General features: G+C 36.5%; 4 protein-coding genes across 4 annotated transcripts; 1 reads left to right on the forward strand and 3 right to left on the reverse strand.

Moving 5' to 3' along the window:
- Window positions 1-53: 53 nt before the first annotated feature.
- Window positions 54-4,538, reverse strand: LOC105224288 (uncharacterized). Its single transcript, XM_011202337.4, has 4 exons — window positions 3,993-4,538; window positions 3,542-3,928; window positions 3,360-3,478; window positions 54-3,296 (listed from the first exon to the last, which is right to left on the reverse strand). Exons 2-4 carry the CDS (start codon window positions 3,631-3,633, stop codon window positions 496-498), a joined length of 3,012 nt encoding a protein of 1,003 aa, XP_011200639.2. The 5' UTR covers window positions 3,634-3,928; window positions 3,993-4,538; the 3' UTR covers window positions 54-495.
- Window positions 4,539-4,672: 134 nt separating this feature from the next.
- LOC105224289 (histone chaperone asf1) lies at window positions 4,673-5,959 on the reverse strand. The gene has a single exon (XM_011202339.4). It carries the CDS (start codon window positions 5,737-5,739, stop codon window positions 5,017-5,019), a length of 723 nt encoding a protein of 240 aa, XP_011200641.1. The 5' UTR covers window positions 5,740-5,959; the 3' UTR covers window positions 4,673-5,016.
- A 1,253-nt stretch (window positions 5,960-7,212) lies between these two features.
- Window positions 7,213-14,179, forward strand: LOC105224290 (trafficking protein particle complex subunit 8). Its single transcript, XM_011202340.4, has 17 exons — window positions 7,213-7,522; window positions 7,605-7,766; window positions 7,833-8,124; window positions 8,189-8,330; window positions 8,390-8,569; window positions 8,632-8,841; window positions 8,902-9,002; window positions 9,062-9,146; window positions 9,215-9,378; window positions 9,440-9,902; window positions 11,620-11,763; window positions 11,827-11,977; window positions 12,061-12,207; window positions 12,270-12,734; window positions 12,803-13,237; window positions 13,308-13,346; window positions 13,424-14,179. The coding sequence occupies exons 1-17, from the start codon at window positions 7,357-7,359 to the stop codon at window positions 14,068-14,070; spliced, it is 3,993 nt and encodes a 1,330-aa protein (XP_011200642.2). The 5' UTR covers window positions 7,213-7,356; the 3' UTR covers window positions 14,071-14,179.
- On the reverse strand, window positions 14,165-15,161 carry LOC105224291 (matrix-remodeling-associated protein 7). The gene is made up of 3 exons (XM_011202341.4): window positions 14,778-15,161; window positions 14,519-14,721; window positions 14,165-14,462 (listed from the first exon to the last, which is right to left on the reverse strand). The coding sequence occupies exons 1-3, from the start codon at window positions 14,904-14,906 to the stop codon at window positions 14,345-14,347; spliced, it is 450 nt and encodes a 149-aa protein (XP_011200643.2). The 5' UTR covers window positions 14,907-15,161; the 3' UTR covers window positions 14,165-14,344.
- Between the last annotated feature and the right edge of the window lie 2,855 nt (window positions 15,162-18,016).

Raw genomic sequence — 18,016 nt, forward strand, 5'->3', positions numbered from 1 at the left:
ACAACACTTCAAAACAAAAATATCGTACATCGTATCTTTAGCATCATCTCTCGACGGCTATTTGATTTATGTGTTGCCCTTAGTATAAGATACAATACAATGATGCGAACAGGAGCCGAAATAATTCATGAAAAGCTTGATCTTTTTCAACCAGCTGATTAAACTTCAAACCATCAGAGGTCCCTAACTGCGCATACTTCTAGATTATCTTCAATAAAATTTATTTTATAAGAATATACGTAGAACTCTTTAGTATCTTTCTATATCTGCGATCTATATCTAAAGTTCAGACTCTTAAAACAAATTCCTCAGGGCATTTTTGTTACCGATTTTCGGTCAGAGATTTTTTATTTTTCCTTTAATACAAAACATTTCATTGATAGAAAAGTAAACAAATATACACATATTTTATCGAAAACCTTGTAGAGATAATAGTTTCTTATTTGTATTTTTTTGTTGAAATTCTCGTAAATCCTGTGTTTTAGAATTTTTAAATCAGCAATACTGCCGGCAAATTTCATCAACCAATTTCTTTCGACTCTTCTTCAGATTACTGCGTATCTTCTGAGAGTCGAGTATGTAACAAATAATATCATGCATATTCTCAAAGCATATCAAACCAGCTGTGCCACAGTTCAGATCCAAATGGCGGAAACGATTCACATTACATGTACAACCATCGAATAGGAAATATATTTTGTCATAACAAGCGCGTCCACGAAATACCACATAATTACCCCATGGTGTCATTGTGAGTATGCGGTCGGCGCATTTAAAACCGGCGCGCAAAAGTTTGCAGATACTCTCATAAGTGCCGCTCTCAGAGCCGACAACTGCCATATCGTAAGCCACACAAGAATAGCCTGGGTAACTGTTGGGTTTGCACGTGAGCGGCGGATAATCATCTCCATATCTGCCATCGTCCCCACAACTTGAATCGGTACGCCCATAAGTCGAACGATCATCTTCACCATGTTTCTTACGAATATCATGACCCTCGCGACTACTACGGTCATCTTGCCCATCTCGTCCGTCTCGACCATCTCGACCATAACGACTATCCTGGTCTCCACCGATACGACTGCCATCACCTTGCTTACGCCCATCATCATCACCCTTTTTTGTAGAGTCAGTGCGCTTAACCTCACTCTCAGTGCGTTTATCTTTGTCCTTATCTTTGTCTTTGTCCTTATCTTTGTCTTTGTCCTTATCTTTGTCCTTATCCTTGTCCTTATCTTTATCTTTATCGGTTTTGTCTTTATCCTTATCTTTTCGGTCCTGTTCAGCCTTTTCCTTATCCGCTTTTTCTTTTTCTGATTTACGTTTTTCTTTGTCTTTATCCTTTTCGGACTTTCTCTTATCTGAATCATCTTTTTCTTTCTTATCCTTTTTCTTCTTGTCTTTATTTTCTTTATCTTTGTCCTTCTTTCCTTTCTTACCTTTTTCTGATTTATCACCCTTCTCTTTACGCTTCTTTTTGTCCTTCTTTAGTTTGTCTTTTTTTTCGCCTTTTGCTTTGCCTTTTTTCCCTTTGCCTTTTCCGCCCTTCTTTTTTCCCTTCCCGCCGCCGTCACCTCCTTTATGCTTACGACCTTTGCTTTTCTTTCTTCTACCCTTGCCATGTCGATGACCATCACCGCTCGAAGAAGATTCGTATTCACCCAGATCTTCTATTCCACCCTCTTCCTCTTCCAATTCTTCTTCTGACTCCTCAGTTTCACTCCTCTCCGGCATTTCCATTTGCACAATTCCAGATGTGATGTCCTCTTCATCCTCATCGTCACCACCCAAATCGAGTTTACACTTCGTTTCGTCTTCCTCGAAGCAAAGCGTCTCATTCAATGACTTTACGTCGATGTCTTCATTCAATATTGGTTCATCGGGCGCTCCAATTGTTTCATTCGCAGCAAATTCTATATTATTAATTCTGAGTGTGTGCACTGCGAACTGTGTGGTACGATTCGTCTCCAAAAGCATCTGGGTAAAGACCTTCAACAGCATCTCCAATGAGCGAAACATTCTTAAAGTTGCATTTCTTTTCACTTCCACTTCCTTTTTATCTTCCTCCACGGGCAGGCCTTCAATGCGATGACGGTAGGGATCGAACAAGTAAAAGAAGTTATTCTTTTTGAATATAGCATAAATATTTTGATCGATTTGCACCAGCAAATTATTGTCTCCAGCGTCGAAACTACTAATCAGAGCAGCTTCCAGTTCGGTTTGCTTAAAGTTCGGCACACATTTCCAGGTGCCAGTGAACTTACGCGGCGTGAGCGTGTATCTAGCCTTGAATTGTGCAATCTTAAGACGATTTGGAAAACGTTCGATATCGATCGGTTCTTTTGCTTTCACACATTGCTCCCAACAGCAGACACACACATTTACGCCATAGCAAATGATCTTTTCGACCATTCTCTCGTTCCATGTAGCTGGATGATCAATCTTGGCCGCCAACAAAGCTGCCACGCCTACCGGTAGAGCACTACGCGTACGTATCGGATCGGGGCTGTTGCGTAATAGATGTGTTTCCCCCTTCAACACGGCATAGTCGTCGCTAATGACCTGATATTGATGTTCACGCTTTCCGAAATCACGGCTCATAGTTTTACCGTCGGTACCGGTCATCTTCACCACCTTCATTTCGCGCAAATTGAAAGGATCCGTAGGTTGTATGCCGGACAAATTATTTATCAAATGTATCACATTATCCAACGCTTTAAGACAGATCAGCATTGCTCTGCCATTTTCTTTGTCCGTTTCTAAATCTTCTGGCTTACGACCATACAAATCCAGCACGAAATAAACACCCCGGGAGCGCCATACCATTTTATAAGTGCCAGCAACCTTGATGAGACAAAATCGATGCTTCGAAAAGAATTTTTTCATAGCGACTCTAAATTTATCCATGGTCATATCGGGTGGGGGACCCTCTTCTGGGCCCACCGGTGGGCTAAAATAGTACTTCTCACCCAACTCTACTTGAAAGGCGATGTCATCCACCTTATGCCAACGCTTTACTTTGGCCTCCAATGGTGAATAGATATGCAATGGAGAGTCGACATTATACTCGGGATCAGCTGGTTTAACCAACAAAGCTTGACCTTCTTTTAGAAGTCCATCTAAAGTCTCTTCAGTCCACTGGCTTTCCGGTGTTGTATATACTTTCATAAATGCCACTAATGTCGTGGCAAAACGATGAGGATGCACATCGGGTGTGCTGGATTTCGTTGTAATTGTAGCTTGCAAGACGCCGATCGGTGCACCCAAGGTATTCAAATTGGTATTTTTTGACTTGCCTGGTATATAATAGCGGAATGTATTTTAATTGAAAGAGAATAATAGCGATAGCAGGGACTTACGTGGACTGCAAGCTTTGGGGTCAGGTCCGGGCGCATTATAGTCATGTCCACCAAAAATACTACACATTTTAGGCACGCAAAGACAGGTCGAAGTACAAGGTGCTTCAAATGGTTTAGCGCTAAGGACATTTACATAAATATTCAAATATCGGGATTCAAGAGACAAATACATTTTGGCTTACATTGATGGAATCGGTTGGCGTTCGCGGGGGGGACACGCCGGTGTACAGCAAATACCACCCTCATTTCCTCCGAGTTTGTTATCCTGATTCATTTCATTTACAAGAATTTTAGAATTTTGTGCTTTTAATATTTTGCGATTTTTTTATTATAATTTATTTATAATAATATGAAAATATATAGAATTTTTATTTTTCGTCTAAGTGATTGACAGCTTAGAAATGGGTTGTTAAAATTGAAATATTTAATGCGTTTTTTTTTTGTTTTTTATAAACATATAAATAAACATATACATATATGTATATATATATGTATGTATGAACGCCAGTATCGTTATTTAGATCGAGTTGTTTTGTTATCGATCTCACTTGAGTATCAACAGGGACAACCTAAAATAAAATTTCATTATTAGGTAGTTTCATTTTCCCATAAAAATCTGATATATGTAAGTACTCAAAAGGAAACGAGATTTATATCCGGGAGGTATTCTCTCCACATCATCTCCCAAAGCTGTAATTGCCAATATCTTGTTTATGGTGCTACACTGTGTAATTCACATCTATAAAAGGATAAATCGGGAGATCATACCTGAAGCCATTTTAAATAGTAATTTCTCTATAATAACCTAAGTGATGCCCCAGAGATTCTTGGTAGTTTTGAGTTTGCTCCTACGGCATTCTCGCTGAGACAATCACGGAAACTTAAAACAACAAAGACACAGAAAAACTATGTCTTCCATGGACCTCACAACAGGATTGCTAACCATGTAAATTCACTTCACCAGAACATCGATTTCTATAGAGGCTCCCTCAGTTCGTTCATCAATAGTATAAAGGACAAACTCTTTCCATACCACTAATGTGTTCACTGTAATACAATAGCCCTAATTATTATATATTTTTTCTCTTTTTTTTTTCTTTTACTTATAAAAGTAACTGCTGTATATTGCCGATTGGCGTTAATTTAATAAATAAAATAAAATAATAATGTTTAAAAACAGAGGGAAAGGCTTTCATTTTGATCTTCTATAATCAGACACGCGTTAAAATATTGTATCATATTTCCATTCCGGAGAAGTCCAAACGTATAAACTAATACGGCAAATAACGGATAACATTTTTTAAAAAAGCTCATTGATTTTTTTCGCTAGCACAATAATTTCATTATATTAACGGTAATCATTACAAACACTCTTATATATAATTTGTTTTCTATATTTATAAATAATTTTCATTAAAGTAGCTTATTAGATTACTAAACATCTTCAATAAAATATTAATGTATTAGAAAAATATACGAAATGATAAACATAACTTATAAACTGAAGAAAACTGAAATAAAGACGAACAATGAGATATTTTCAGACCGATGCATAAGCATTGTAGAATGCACGGTTTTAGATGGTAGGTACAAAAATACTTGTATACAGAGGGCGATAAACAGACGCTGGTGTAGGTTAACTAAAAGAAACAATACCTTAGCACTCCATGGCAAGCGAATTAGAGTTTTCATTTAGCGCATTAACACCATTTTCAATAGGCATATTCAGACTGTTATCATCGCATGCCGCTTCTGGGGTATCCATTGACTCGCACCCAGTACCATTGAAGCTATTACCATTTGAACCAGCTGCCAACACTCCTGTTGATGTCGAAGTTGAAGCTCCATCATCCGTATTGCCCATAGCAAGCGCATGTAACTGACCATTGCCGTTTAACAAACCATTAGACGGTGTGTCGTCCCAATTTATTTTAAAGCGGGTAATGCGCGGTTTTGTAGCCAATATATTTCGCGTTAATTTGTCGAACAAAGGCTTTGGTGGCGGGTTTTCACGCATTTCTGGATCGGCGTAATCATTATTAATGAAATAACCAACACGTACAAATTCCTGTCCACGATACGAGCACGTAAGCAGTACTATTGTCACGCCAACAGCATCTTGTTCTGGAATTTTCGTCACATCGGGTGGATCTGCTTGAAAGACAAATATGTGACGGCCTTCCGGCACGGGTCCAACATATATCGTGTCCAGCACTTGATCATATTCCTCCGACTCGGCTGAGCCAACATAAATCATCTTCCATTCTAGATCTTCCTTTAACTCTTCAATACACTCGAAAGTAAGCTCAAATTGAAAAGGATTGAAGAAGCTGCTTGGATTGTCTAATACGACCACGTTTGTGATATGCACTTTTGCCATGATGTCGTAGGCGAGGCAGAGACAACCAACTCGTCGAAAAGTCACTTATTTTATATGTTTATGATTGTCTTTTAATTAAATACAATTAGATGATATTTTTTATGCTTATTTTCGATTTATACGCTCTTTTTCTTGACTACAATTTGCAATTGTCTGTGGCGAAATTTTTCAACAAGCACAATAACCGATGACAATTCCAATTACCTCTGACTTTCCCGCCAAACAAATTCCAGTGGAATGTTTTGGCATCTCGTGTGCTGCCATCAACTTGTTTTTCTTTAAAATTTTTAATTCCTTATCAGCTGATAAGTTTGCATAGGAAACTGAGATTAAAATGTTTTCAACTGAGTGAAATAAGTAAAATACTTAAGCTTATTTGAGAACAAAATAGTAAACAATTGATGTATTTGTTTACATATATATATAAAATAAATAGAAACGTAATAGAAATAGCATACTGCAAAGAATGTTATACTTTTTTCACAAATAAGTTTGTCTTGAGGTTTAATCAATGGCTAAAACTTAAAATTTTTGTATCAAAAGTTGAAGGTTTCTTCTCATTCTTTTCATTGCGAAATGTCAGTTGGAGCACAAGATATTGCTCAGTTGCGTCTTGTTTTGCAAACGAAGCTAGTTTTCTGCATTTTCATTTATAAATTCAAAAAATATGTTTTTTTATTTAAAAATTGTTAACTTTCGAATTTTAAAATTGAATTTTTGGATAAATGTAAGTTTAACCAACAATGAATAAGCGTATAGAAAATTAATTGCCATATGCTTTTTTCATTTTGTTGAATACATATTGAGTGAAATAAGATATATATAATAATTTTTTGAATGAAAATATCTAGGAAGATAACTATTAATCGATTTATTTGAAAATCAAAACAAATAAATATGTATTTTCATTGTGCTAAATGCTCTACTTGTATAAACAAGGTTTAAAAATAGAGCTTAGAAAGCTTCTTTCGATACAGTAATTATATTTATTATTTTAAAATAGCATTCCCCATTTCGGATTTAAAAGGGGTGTGTACGAAGAGGGCAGGTCCTCCAGATCAAGAAACTATACATACATATTTGCCGCTGACTTATGGTTTTTGAGATATTTGTAATTAAAATTTAATTATTCAACTATTTAGAATGTGTGCTTCTCCGTTTTATAATGAATTTTACACTTCTACATATATGTACATAACTTTTATTTCCACTAACACATGACTAATCCGTTTCTACCGATTTATTTTACATTAAATAGTGCAAACATATTAATTTTAAAGCCGAAGTTGGGGGAAGCTATTCTAAATCGCAGCAAATTTTTTAAAATAATATACAGTTTTTAATATATATGTAATGAATATGATAAATACGATATCAGTCACGTTCGTTATTGACTGATCACAAAATATTTTTAAATAAAATAATTTCAAGTTTTAAGTATTACCCTGTACCTCTAACAATTTTCAGTAATTTTGTTCTTCCTGTTTTGCTATTAGAGAACAGCTGGCAAATTGCAATTGTATCATCAGAAATTGTTTTCGTTAATTTTTGTGATAAATTTAAGCTAATCGAAAATATATACATTGAAAACCATTTAAGCTTGCTTTTAACGTTGCAATGATTCACTTAACAGGGCACAAGTATAATGCCCGAGAGATTATACAGAATATGTTTTCTCCACTAGTGGGTGTGATTTGCAGTCCACTAGCCAACGAAGTTTGTGGCCGCAACAACTTGTCCTTCGTGGAAATGTTGCAACCATTTTCAAAATTGTTAAATGACGGTAAAAATGTTATCTATTATTGAAAATCCTTAACTACAAATAAACAAAAATATGACGTATGTACTTATGTGTGTTTTCACAGCTCAATTTCGTGACGTGTCGGATACAAGTGTTTCAATTAAAGGCTTACGATTGAATTTCTGCGATGTTGATTGGCGTCCGCCGCAGACGGTACTGGCGCGTAAAATGCTCAATGAAGCAGTAACAAATGCGCATAATGACGAAACGAAATCAGTAATCATAGGTACCTCATTATACTAAATAATTGCAGATATTTATTTATCTGTATATATTCTTTTTGGTATTTTAGGAGATTTGAAATTAAAGTTACCAACTTCAGAGCCGTGGTTCGAGCAATGGCGAGAAACCTTCTTAACTGTGCAATTTCCCGCAGACCATGAGTTCACTCGCCATTTTCTTACTTGCCTCATCGTACTGAGCAGTAGTGATCCGAACATTGTGGAGAGTGCACAAAAGCTTACACAACGCGTACATCAAATGCAAAGTGTCACACCACAAAAGTTACCCAAGTGGTTCAATCCCACTAATGTGCTTAATAGTTACGTAGTGTTGCATGAGGGTTCACAAGGAGATATATCTAAGTATGACATAAGTGTTTATATTATTTTAAGTATTAGATTTATACTTTGTTCAACTTATTTGCAGAGCTCAACAAGGCTACGAACTTCTAAAGTCTACATTTGGCGATAATAAATGTTTTTTGGTACAGATTAACTCATTAGATGCTACCGTGCCTGGCGAGGTGCCTGACTATTGGGCAACTTATATAAAACGTCAACCAAGAAATGTAAGCCCACTAGCTAATAATAATTGTCTTAACATTATTTTCATTTTAATAACTTGTAGGAATTACAAGTGGATCAAATAAGTGGCCCCAAAACACCACAAGATGCTATGTCCATGATCTCAATGCCAAACATTCAAATGCTCAGTGATGCAATGTCTACCACCACTACTGACAGCAGTAGTGATATAGCCATTATACATCCTTTGAGTCCGGTGCAAGAAAGCGCCACGGAAGCTATTGTGAGTCGCATTTTTTTATTTTCTTTAATACTAACTTTTTTAATATTTGTATTTTCCGACAGAGCTCGAAGTTTTCAGTGAGCAGCGAGAGCATAGCTTCGCAGAATATAAACGCTAATGTATGGGCAACTGAACCAGACGGCGATACAACAGGACATGGTGGCTGTTTGAATGCTATGGATGTTGAGAACTTACGTCATTTCGTCCAGGATTATACGGTACGCGCGTTAATACCGTACGCCGAGCAGATGGTGGCTGTACTCGCAGAAGCGGTAATATTATTAAAATAAATGTTGTGTCTATTTACTTTTAAATTTTTAATTTAAATGTAGATTACAAACAAAAAAGGTGTTAGCAAGTCCTTGCTAAGTGCCACCAAACGGTTATTTAGCAGCAAACCGGCTACGAATGCGACTAATCAAAACGCTGTCATGTAAGTGTGAACCGCTATGCGTTAATGTCGTTATATATTTATTTTTTCACTTTTCATAGCTATACTCACGAATCATCGGAATTGCAAACGCGAAAACTTGGCGATCTCTACTTCATGTTCGGGCATTATAACCTAGCTTTTCAGGTGAGTACTTTCTTCGATACTTTAGCACTCACTTTTGTGTTTACGACGTAATCGATTTTTGTTCACAGGCCTACCACCAGGCTAAACGTGATTTCGACGCTGATTCCGCTTGGCAATATTACGCAGGTGCGCTCGAAATGGCCGCCGTTTCAGCGTTTATGTTGGGCACAGCCTACCGCAAGACCTTTGATTACATGGAGGAAGCCATTAAAACATATCTAAACGTTTGCAAGTAAGCATTACACCGTTTCATTATAGAAATGACACTAATGTGTAATACTCACGCCAAACAGATTGCAGCAGTTTGCTACGCGCGCCACATTACTGAGCATGGAATGTCTACGCACATCGCGCATGTACGGTGAGGCGGCCAATCAGCTTATACGAATGACTAGTGAAGATGCCGACTTACGTTCGGCTTTGCTTTTGGAGCAAGCGTCATACTGTTACTTGGCATCGCATCCCTCCATGTATAGGAAGTATGCTTTCAACATTGTGCTCTCGGGCAATCGCTACTCACGTGCTGGCCAGAGGAAGCACGCTCATCGCTGCTATCAGCAAGCGTATCAAGTGTTCGAGAGTCGCGGCTGGAGTTTGGCTGAAGATCACATACAATATACAATGGCTAAGCAAGCTTGCGCTTTAAAGAGACTCGAAGAGGCGAGTAGCTCGTACTCGCATTTGTTACATCCAGCCAGTCAACAGAGCGCGCAACAGCAAATTATTTTCCTGAAGGAGTACATACAAATGCACACGGTAAGCTGACATTTAATTTTTATACTCTCGCAATAAAGTTGCTAAGGAGAGTATTATAGTTTTGTTCACATAACGGTTGTTTGTAAGTCTTAAAACTAAAAGAGTCAGACATAGGGTTATATATACCAAAGTGATCAGGGTGACGAGTAGAGTTGAAATCCGGATGTCTGCAAGCTGCAACTTGAGTAAAAATTGAGATATCATGATGAAACTTGATACACGTATTTCTTGGCTCCATAAGAAGTTAAGTTCGAAGATGGGTAAAATCGGCCCACTGCCACGCCCACAAAATGGCGGAGACCGAAAACCTATAAAGTGTCATAACTAAGCCATAAATAAAGATATTAAAGTGAAATTTGGCACAAAGGATCGCATTAGGAAGAGGCAAATTTGGACGTAATTTTTTTGGAAAAGTGGGCGTGGCCCCGCCCCTACTAAGTATTTTGTACATATCTCGAAAACTACTATAGTTATGTCAACCAAACTCCTTTAGGCACTTCCATATACAGTTCAAAAATGGAAGAAATCGGATAATAACCACGCCCACCTCCCATACAAAGGTTATGTTGAAAATCACTAAAAGTGCGTTAGCGGACTAACAAAAAACGTCAGAGACACTAAATTTTACGAATGAAATGGCAGAAGGAAGCTGCACCCAGGCTTTTATTAAAAATTGAAAATGAGCGTGGCGTCGCCCACTTATGGACCAAAAACTCAGTGCCTAACCTAACCTAACCTAACCTAATTTTTCAACGAAAATATCGGTAAATCTCTCAGAATTTAATTCTAATTAATTTTATAGCAAAATAAAAAAAAAATGTAAATGACGGATAATGAAATCTCGAGTATCACTTTATCATGCGAGAGTATAAAATGTTCGGTGACACCCGAACTTAACCCCTCCTTACTTGTTTTTTTTGTTTATTTGCGGTCTTGTATGATACAGGGTTTGTCCGAAAAGTAATAGGACTGAGTCGATTTAAAAAAAATTATTGAACCAATCGTTGAAATTCTTTAAAAACTTTAAAAAAAGGCTCATTCTGCGTCGATGCAGCGCTGCCAGCGCGATTTCCAAGCATTGAGAGCGTCACGGAAGGTATTCTCCTTAATATCCTTGAGAGCCGAGGTGTAAGCTGCTTGGATCCCCTCTGCTGTCTCAAAATGCTTGCCTTTCATCGGACATTTCTGACAAGAAAAACAAAAAAAAGTTCGGGGGGCCACATCTTGGCTGTAGAGCGGCTGCGGAAGCGTTGGGATGCCGGCGTTGGTTCGGTAGCTGTTCAGAAGAAAGGTGCTGTGAACCGGAGCGTTGTCGTGGTGCAACTTCCAATCGTGGCGGGTCCCAAACCCAGCGCACAACCCCAAGTAGGGAATATTTCGCCTTCTCGCTTTAGCTCGCCTTCAAACGGATGTTCTTAGGCTACCCAGAGGATACTTAGTTAAAGACTTGAAGTCGTGAGCTGCTTGAGTCATGTGTAAAAGAATCGTTTCTGACCACTCCCAAGTGAATGGCGATCAGAGAACTTTCCTCACTTGCGTGAGAAATTTATTTATTTTTTAATTATAAAATTGAGATTACCATTATTTTATTCACAAGATTTTAGGTTAGAAATTTTTTAAATTGATTTGATTAAGATTTTTGGGATTACATATTTTCTATTCGCGTATTAAAAGAGTTTCCATTTGCGACTTGTTTTATTATTTTCATACTTTTTAGGAACTTATCAAGCGGAATTCTGAATTGGGGCTTCTTGCACTTGCGTTGCCGCAGGTGGCACAAAACTCAGTACGCGTTTTACTTTCCACACCCAGCACTATGGTTAGCGGACAACACGTAGCCGCCAGCGGTATTGACATAAAGGTATAACCCGCAGTTGCTCTTGATAGAATATTTTCATTTAAAGCGCATATTTAAATATTACAGTCGAATTTTGCGGATGAACCCATTTGGAATAAAATGGAAGAGATGCTTGTGACAACAGTGGATCCCAAAAAGGCTTTGGTATTCAAACCAACACGTTTTCTCTTCTCTAAAGAGTGCCCAGCTATAGAAAATCCACTGGCTGTGCAAGGCGGTGAGCAATTTTGAGAGAGCTGCAATCTGTTTATGATTAGATGTACATATCTTTGAATTATATTATATTTATATATATTCCAGAACCGATTGAGCTATCCGTAACGGTATTTAACACTGTCAAGTGTAGTATTACCTTAAATGGCATCGATTTGCTTTGGCAACTCCAGCTGGATAATGGCGAAATGCTTTCGAATGAATCGCTATACACCCACAATGAAGAGAGTTCGAGTAATTAAGCTTTCAAAGGTTTACGTCAAGCTCTTAATGGCTATATTTTCCTTTAATTTCAGGTAAAGCCGCCGTTAGCGCCGCAATCAAAACCAACTGCGTGCCTTCTGTCGTATTGGATGAGCGCTGCGAACACACGATTCACTTTAAAATTACACCAAAATTAACGGGACTTTTGAATATAATTGGCGTCGTGGGTGAGGTGGTACTCACAGCGGAGCCCACTGCCTATTTGCAAGGCATGCTGAAATTCGAAACGCCGCAAATCAAAGTGAAAGGCAAACAAACCACACAAATGTTGATGGATAATAAAATGAGCATTAAAGTGACACCGGCTGTGCCGGCCATGTCGGTTAGCTTCACGCACCTACCAACAAACCTAATAGCGGGTGAGATACTGCCTGTTGTGGTGAGCCTACGAAACTCTGGCATTGTGCCGATCGAGGATGTTTTCCTTTGCTGTGATCAACCGCGCTGGCTGACTTTGACAGATGTAGATACGGAAGTACCGTTATCTATATTGAAATGTAATGCTTTAAACCAGATATAATTTTCATTATAAATTAATTTGTAATAACTTATGTATGCCCTACAGCTGTTAAAGACCTCTCCAACGAGAAGCTATCGAAAGATCGCGAGCTGCGTCGTCAACGTGTTTTCCGCTTGCTAAAAAATGGAAACTCTGTTAGTTTGAAACCCCAAGAGTGCACAACTGTGTCGATGCACATACAGGCGCCCTACCAGAAGGGCGATTTTACATTGCGTCTACTCTTCTTCTATAGTTTGCCAGATGGGACTAGTGCGAGCATTAAATACCGTCTGGTGCGCCACAATTGGCAATTTCAAGTGCATGAGTGTCTGCATGCTGCAGTGACATGTGTGATAAGCAACACGTTGTCGGGCGAGCTGGGTCTTGACGTTGCTGTTAAAAATGAGAGTAGCGCGAAAAGTTTTGTTGCAAGCGATATGTATATAAATTCCATTGGAGTATATAGTGCCGACCATAATATGAACAGGAATAAGCTCTACAGTAAGTTGCAGCACTTATAAGTTGTCTTTAACGGACCGATGCTAACAGATGTGCCAAATTTTATTTACAGTTACAAATCAGATGGGCATTTCTACTGGCAGCGATGGCGGTAAGTTGGTTATAGAATTAGCAAAAATGTTTTTTTTTTATGTATTGTTAACTTATAATCGGTTTTATTCCATTCAGCGCGCTTTTTGCCAATGGGCAAGTCAATGAATTTCCAGTGCCGCCTTGAACGCAACAAAACCAAATCCACTTCGCCACCTGCAAAGTTACTTTACGAACGCGTTTCGTTTGTTAACGTTATACCCGCTATTCATGCTGATAAAGCACACACACACATTCCTTCCGTTCACGAAATGTACGGCTTTTTGGCTAAACATGAGACTTTATTCTTCAACACCAACATCAATACAGACGAATTCAACAGCGCTATAGCGAACACAGATCCACACACTACAGTAGTATTAAATTGGGCGGCACAAGTGAAACTTTGTCAAGACGAGACTCATCGTTTGGTGGCTGGCCAACACTTCATACAATTACGCAATCTTTATGAAAGTGCCACATGTCTAGGCGTGCAAGCAGCACAACACGCTTTTGTCGATATTATAGCAAAACCCCAACAGATGCGCAGCATTGCCGAGTTCGCGCTGAATGACACGGATGCGCAGCCCTTTGCTGTGTTCGCCGATGAGCAGCGTTGGGTGGACGATGATGATGACGCTGAGGAGGCTGATGACAACGCATCATTTTGGGAGGTGAACACAGATTACGTAGGCAAGCGTTGTTTGTTGCTGGATGAAAGTTTAACACTTGCTGTAAAAGCTTGAATATAAATGTTTTATCTTAGTTATTTACTATAATTCTTATTAAAGCATAGTTTCTATCAATGCCACAGTGCAATAAATAATAAAAAAATATATATATGTTATAAAGTAACTGAATGTTATTTTTATTCAAATTTGCTAATACCAGACAATTATACTAAACACTATGTTATTTAACGAACATTAGACTAGATAAACACTGCTTATATTTATTTATTGCTGCACAAACTTAATAGACAAGGTGTTGTCTAAAAAACAGTGACATTTTGGTTTTGCCTTAACGATACAAATTTAGTTGAGCAACTAATTCTCGCTCGTCGATTTCCTTCGTATTTAAGTCGGCCTCCTGCTTCTTTAACAGTTCAAAAATCGCCGCAAGCTGTTCTCGTTCGATTCTAGAAAATTATGTTTTCAGAAGCATCACCAATTATTTCCTTATTAAAACACTCACTTGCGTTCTTCCTCCAATTGGTCGCGCGTCAATTGAGCTTCCAACTCTTTGAGCCGCGCTGATTTCATTTTACCAACCAAACCATCACCTAACGGATTATCCGTGTCGACTTCGTCTTCGTCACTGCAGTCATATAAATCTCCTTCTGCTGTCAGTAGATTAGGCTGCTCTTCCACTTCACGATCTAAGCGTGAGCCATACAACTATTTTATATAGTAATTAGTTAATTTTCAATAAAAGTATACTTAATAATAATCACCCCAATGTCCTTCACCAAATTGGAAAAGTAGAATGCTAGTATAACGGCAGCAAGCATCGTCACAGTGCTCAGCAGGTAAACATTATCAAATGAATCGAAAATTTCTGCAATGCCTAATAGTCCACCCATATTCTTAGCTCTTTAATTCACAAAATATATTAGATGCTTAAGCAAACACAATTATGGTATAATTGAATCGCACTCGGCAAAAGAATTTGTCAGTAAAAATAAATAAACAAACACGAAACCCCGAGAAAAGAGAATTTGCATAAATATCTCTGTACCTAAATTGTTATTTAATTCAATCACTTGCGGCAAAAAAATTGCGTTAATAAAGGTAAATAAACAAACTCGGAAACCTAACAAGAAAGAGATTGCATAAAAATATTTGCCTAAATATTCAACAGGGTTGCATAGCATGTCATATATGAAGTACAAAATTAGTTTTTCTCACTCTATGCTGTTTTTGGCGCAAATAGTGTCTTGCTTGAAAATTATTTAAATAATACAAAAAGTCAACATTTTATTATTAAACTCATAAGTATGTATGTATGTATCTCTTAAAGGTGTCTAAACATACCAAAAAGTTTTATACAGTCATGGACGGTAAAATAGCATACTTTTAAAATAAAACTTTTTAGTCTGGCCCCGTCAAAATAGCACGTTTCAAATCAGTTTTTAGTTTTATCAAATAAGTGCATCCGAATAATTTTTAACGTTAGTTTATGTCTTGACTTCCACAACTTATAACGGTAAGCTGATGCCGTTATCAAGCCTACTTTTTCGTTTTACTTCTTACAATCGGATTCTAACGAGATAATTGAACAAAAAAATTTAATTATTTAACTGTAGCTGCTAAACAAACACCATTGAAAATATATGAAGCGATTATATATTTATGAAGCTGAATATTGCTAAGAAAAAAATCAAAAATGCTGAAGAACTTTGAACTGGGATCGAGTAGGTACACCATTCCACAAAGCAGGTGCCAGAAGCTAGTTGAAAGTTTGCTCCAACGTTTCAAAGTAATTTTGAAAAGTTGTAAACACACTACAAAATATTAACGTTGTGAGTGCTTACCACTGAAATACACATGCATATATCCGGGAGTATTTTTCCTGTATTTTACATCCGACCAACACCAAACACACGATTAAGATATCCTTAACTTATCAGATCGAATTCAAATTATATATATTTTTGACCTTATAAAATGTAGAAATATTCGATTTACCAAGACGCTGCATTGAGAAAAGTGTTAACTGAAACACAGCTGCTATCCCCTGCCACAAAGACCGAAAATAAAACTAATAGATTTGCGAATTAGTTTTGAAATTTATTTATTTCAAACATGGCTCGGTTTTTGAAAAATGTATAATTTTCATTAATAAACTTATGTATATGCGTAATTGTAATGTAACTTCAACTCAAACATTGTTTCTTCAAATAACATAAACATTTTTCAAAGTCAATTAAATATTAAAATAAATTTCAAATATTTACAGATTTTGTTCAGCAACTTTGTACTTAAATTAAATTCATTTGTACTTGTTGGTTAACATAGCTCTTCTTATTTAACAAATTATAAGATATTCATTCCATTAGGTAAAATAAAAAGTTCAGGGATTTATTAGTAAAGGTGCTACCTGTTGGTAAGGATCAAAGAATTGGAATTAAAAATTGTAAACTTAATTTTTAGCCCTCAATGTTTGAGTGCAAAAATTGGAAATTTAATTTTTAAATCTGATTTTACAAAATTCTAAAATGTTAAATGTTTGAATATGTAAGTTAGCGGATCACTACTCTAGAGTATTGAATATGATGACACAAGCGCGAACATTCTCTTGTATAATTTTTAATTATAGACCTGGAATTTAACTTTTTTCAATTCAGTATTTGAGATTAGAACTTTGAAAAATATTTTTAGTTAATATTTTTGAAAACACAACATAAAAAAATTAAATAAATTTAAATTCAATTATTTTCAGCTCTCTCAAGATTTACGGAAGGGAAAGCTGAGTTTTGTTTATCTACCGCACCACTCAGATGAAAGTTTGCCTCATCGGAAAACATGATTTTTATAATTATTTATTATTATTTTGATAATAAGATTGAGTAATTTGTAAACGTTGTTCCTGCGTATATCTTTCCATGATGAAATTGTAAACATTACTGAATACAATGAAAAAAAAATTAAAGATCATGACATCTTAAAAAGGCCGAGACGACACTTAGAAATCATATCATCTCTATTGGAAAGCCGGATATTTTAAACTATCGAGTGGTCCGACTTGTCAAATAAAGTGTTATAGGAGATTATCTTCAAAGTGGCGAAGTTTAATTAACTGAAAATTCAACAACTAAAAATTAGGCAGAAGCAATGTGATTTGGCAACATATATTCTTGGCTCCAGAGTGCCTTCCCGATATTTTTCAAAACATGGTCCGTAACCGAATGGGTTTCTCATTAAGATAAGAAAAAAAATATTCAAAACGATTTTTTTATAATAAAATAAAATTTTTTAGAATTCAATACCAGATTCTGTTGGCATATCTCTTAAAAATGGTTTGCCCCTACCTTTAGGTTTAAATAATTTCATTTAATTTATTGTTGTTGTAGCGGCCGGCATCGTTTCGGTTACACTCATTTGAATTTTCTTAAAAGTCATTTATTCTAAGCTTAATTAGCTGTTATCGAAAGAATATTTAATTCGTAACGGCAAATATATTATCTCCAGAAACTGGTTGCTATTAACTGTGAAAATTTTACAAATAAGCATGTGTTTTCTTATAAATGTATCCTACATTGCAGATTTAAAAGAACATAAAATAATGAACTAAGTCTGTGCATAACGTAGTTGGAGGATTGATGCGCCAATAGGCTTATGCCATTTTATTTAATAAAATTAATAAATAAATGCACAGTTTAAGCTTTGAAACATCAAAATACATATCAAAATATAAATAGTTTTTGAAAATCATATTATACTTGCAATTTTTAAACTTAAAAATACCAAAAAATCGCATGCTAAATAAATCAAGTTTGTACTTCATCTTTAAGTTCAAAAAATACTATTTCAATATGAAATATTTTATTAATAATGATTCCTACGTATTAACGCCACCGCAGCAAATAATTAATAATCCAATGTCCTTAGTTTTTTCACTTAAAATTCAACGCCCCAACAAAATAACTGGTCTTGGTCTAACTCCGAGATCCTTTCGCGTTGATCTCCCTTC

The sequence above is a fragment of the Bactrocera dorsalis genome, chromosome 5 (assembly GCF_023373825.1).
Source record: "Bactrocera dorsalis isolate Fly_Bdor chromosome 5, ASM2337382v1, whole genome shotgun sequence".
Lineage (NCBI taxonomy): Eukaryota > Metazoa > Arthropoda > Insecta > Diptera > Tephritidae > Bactrocera > Bactrocera dorsalis.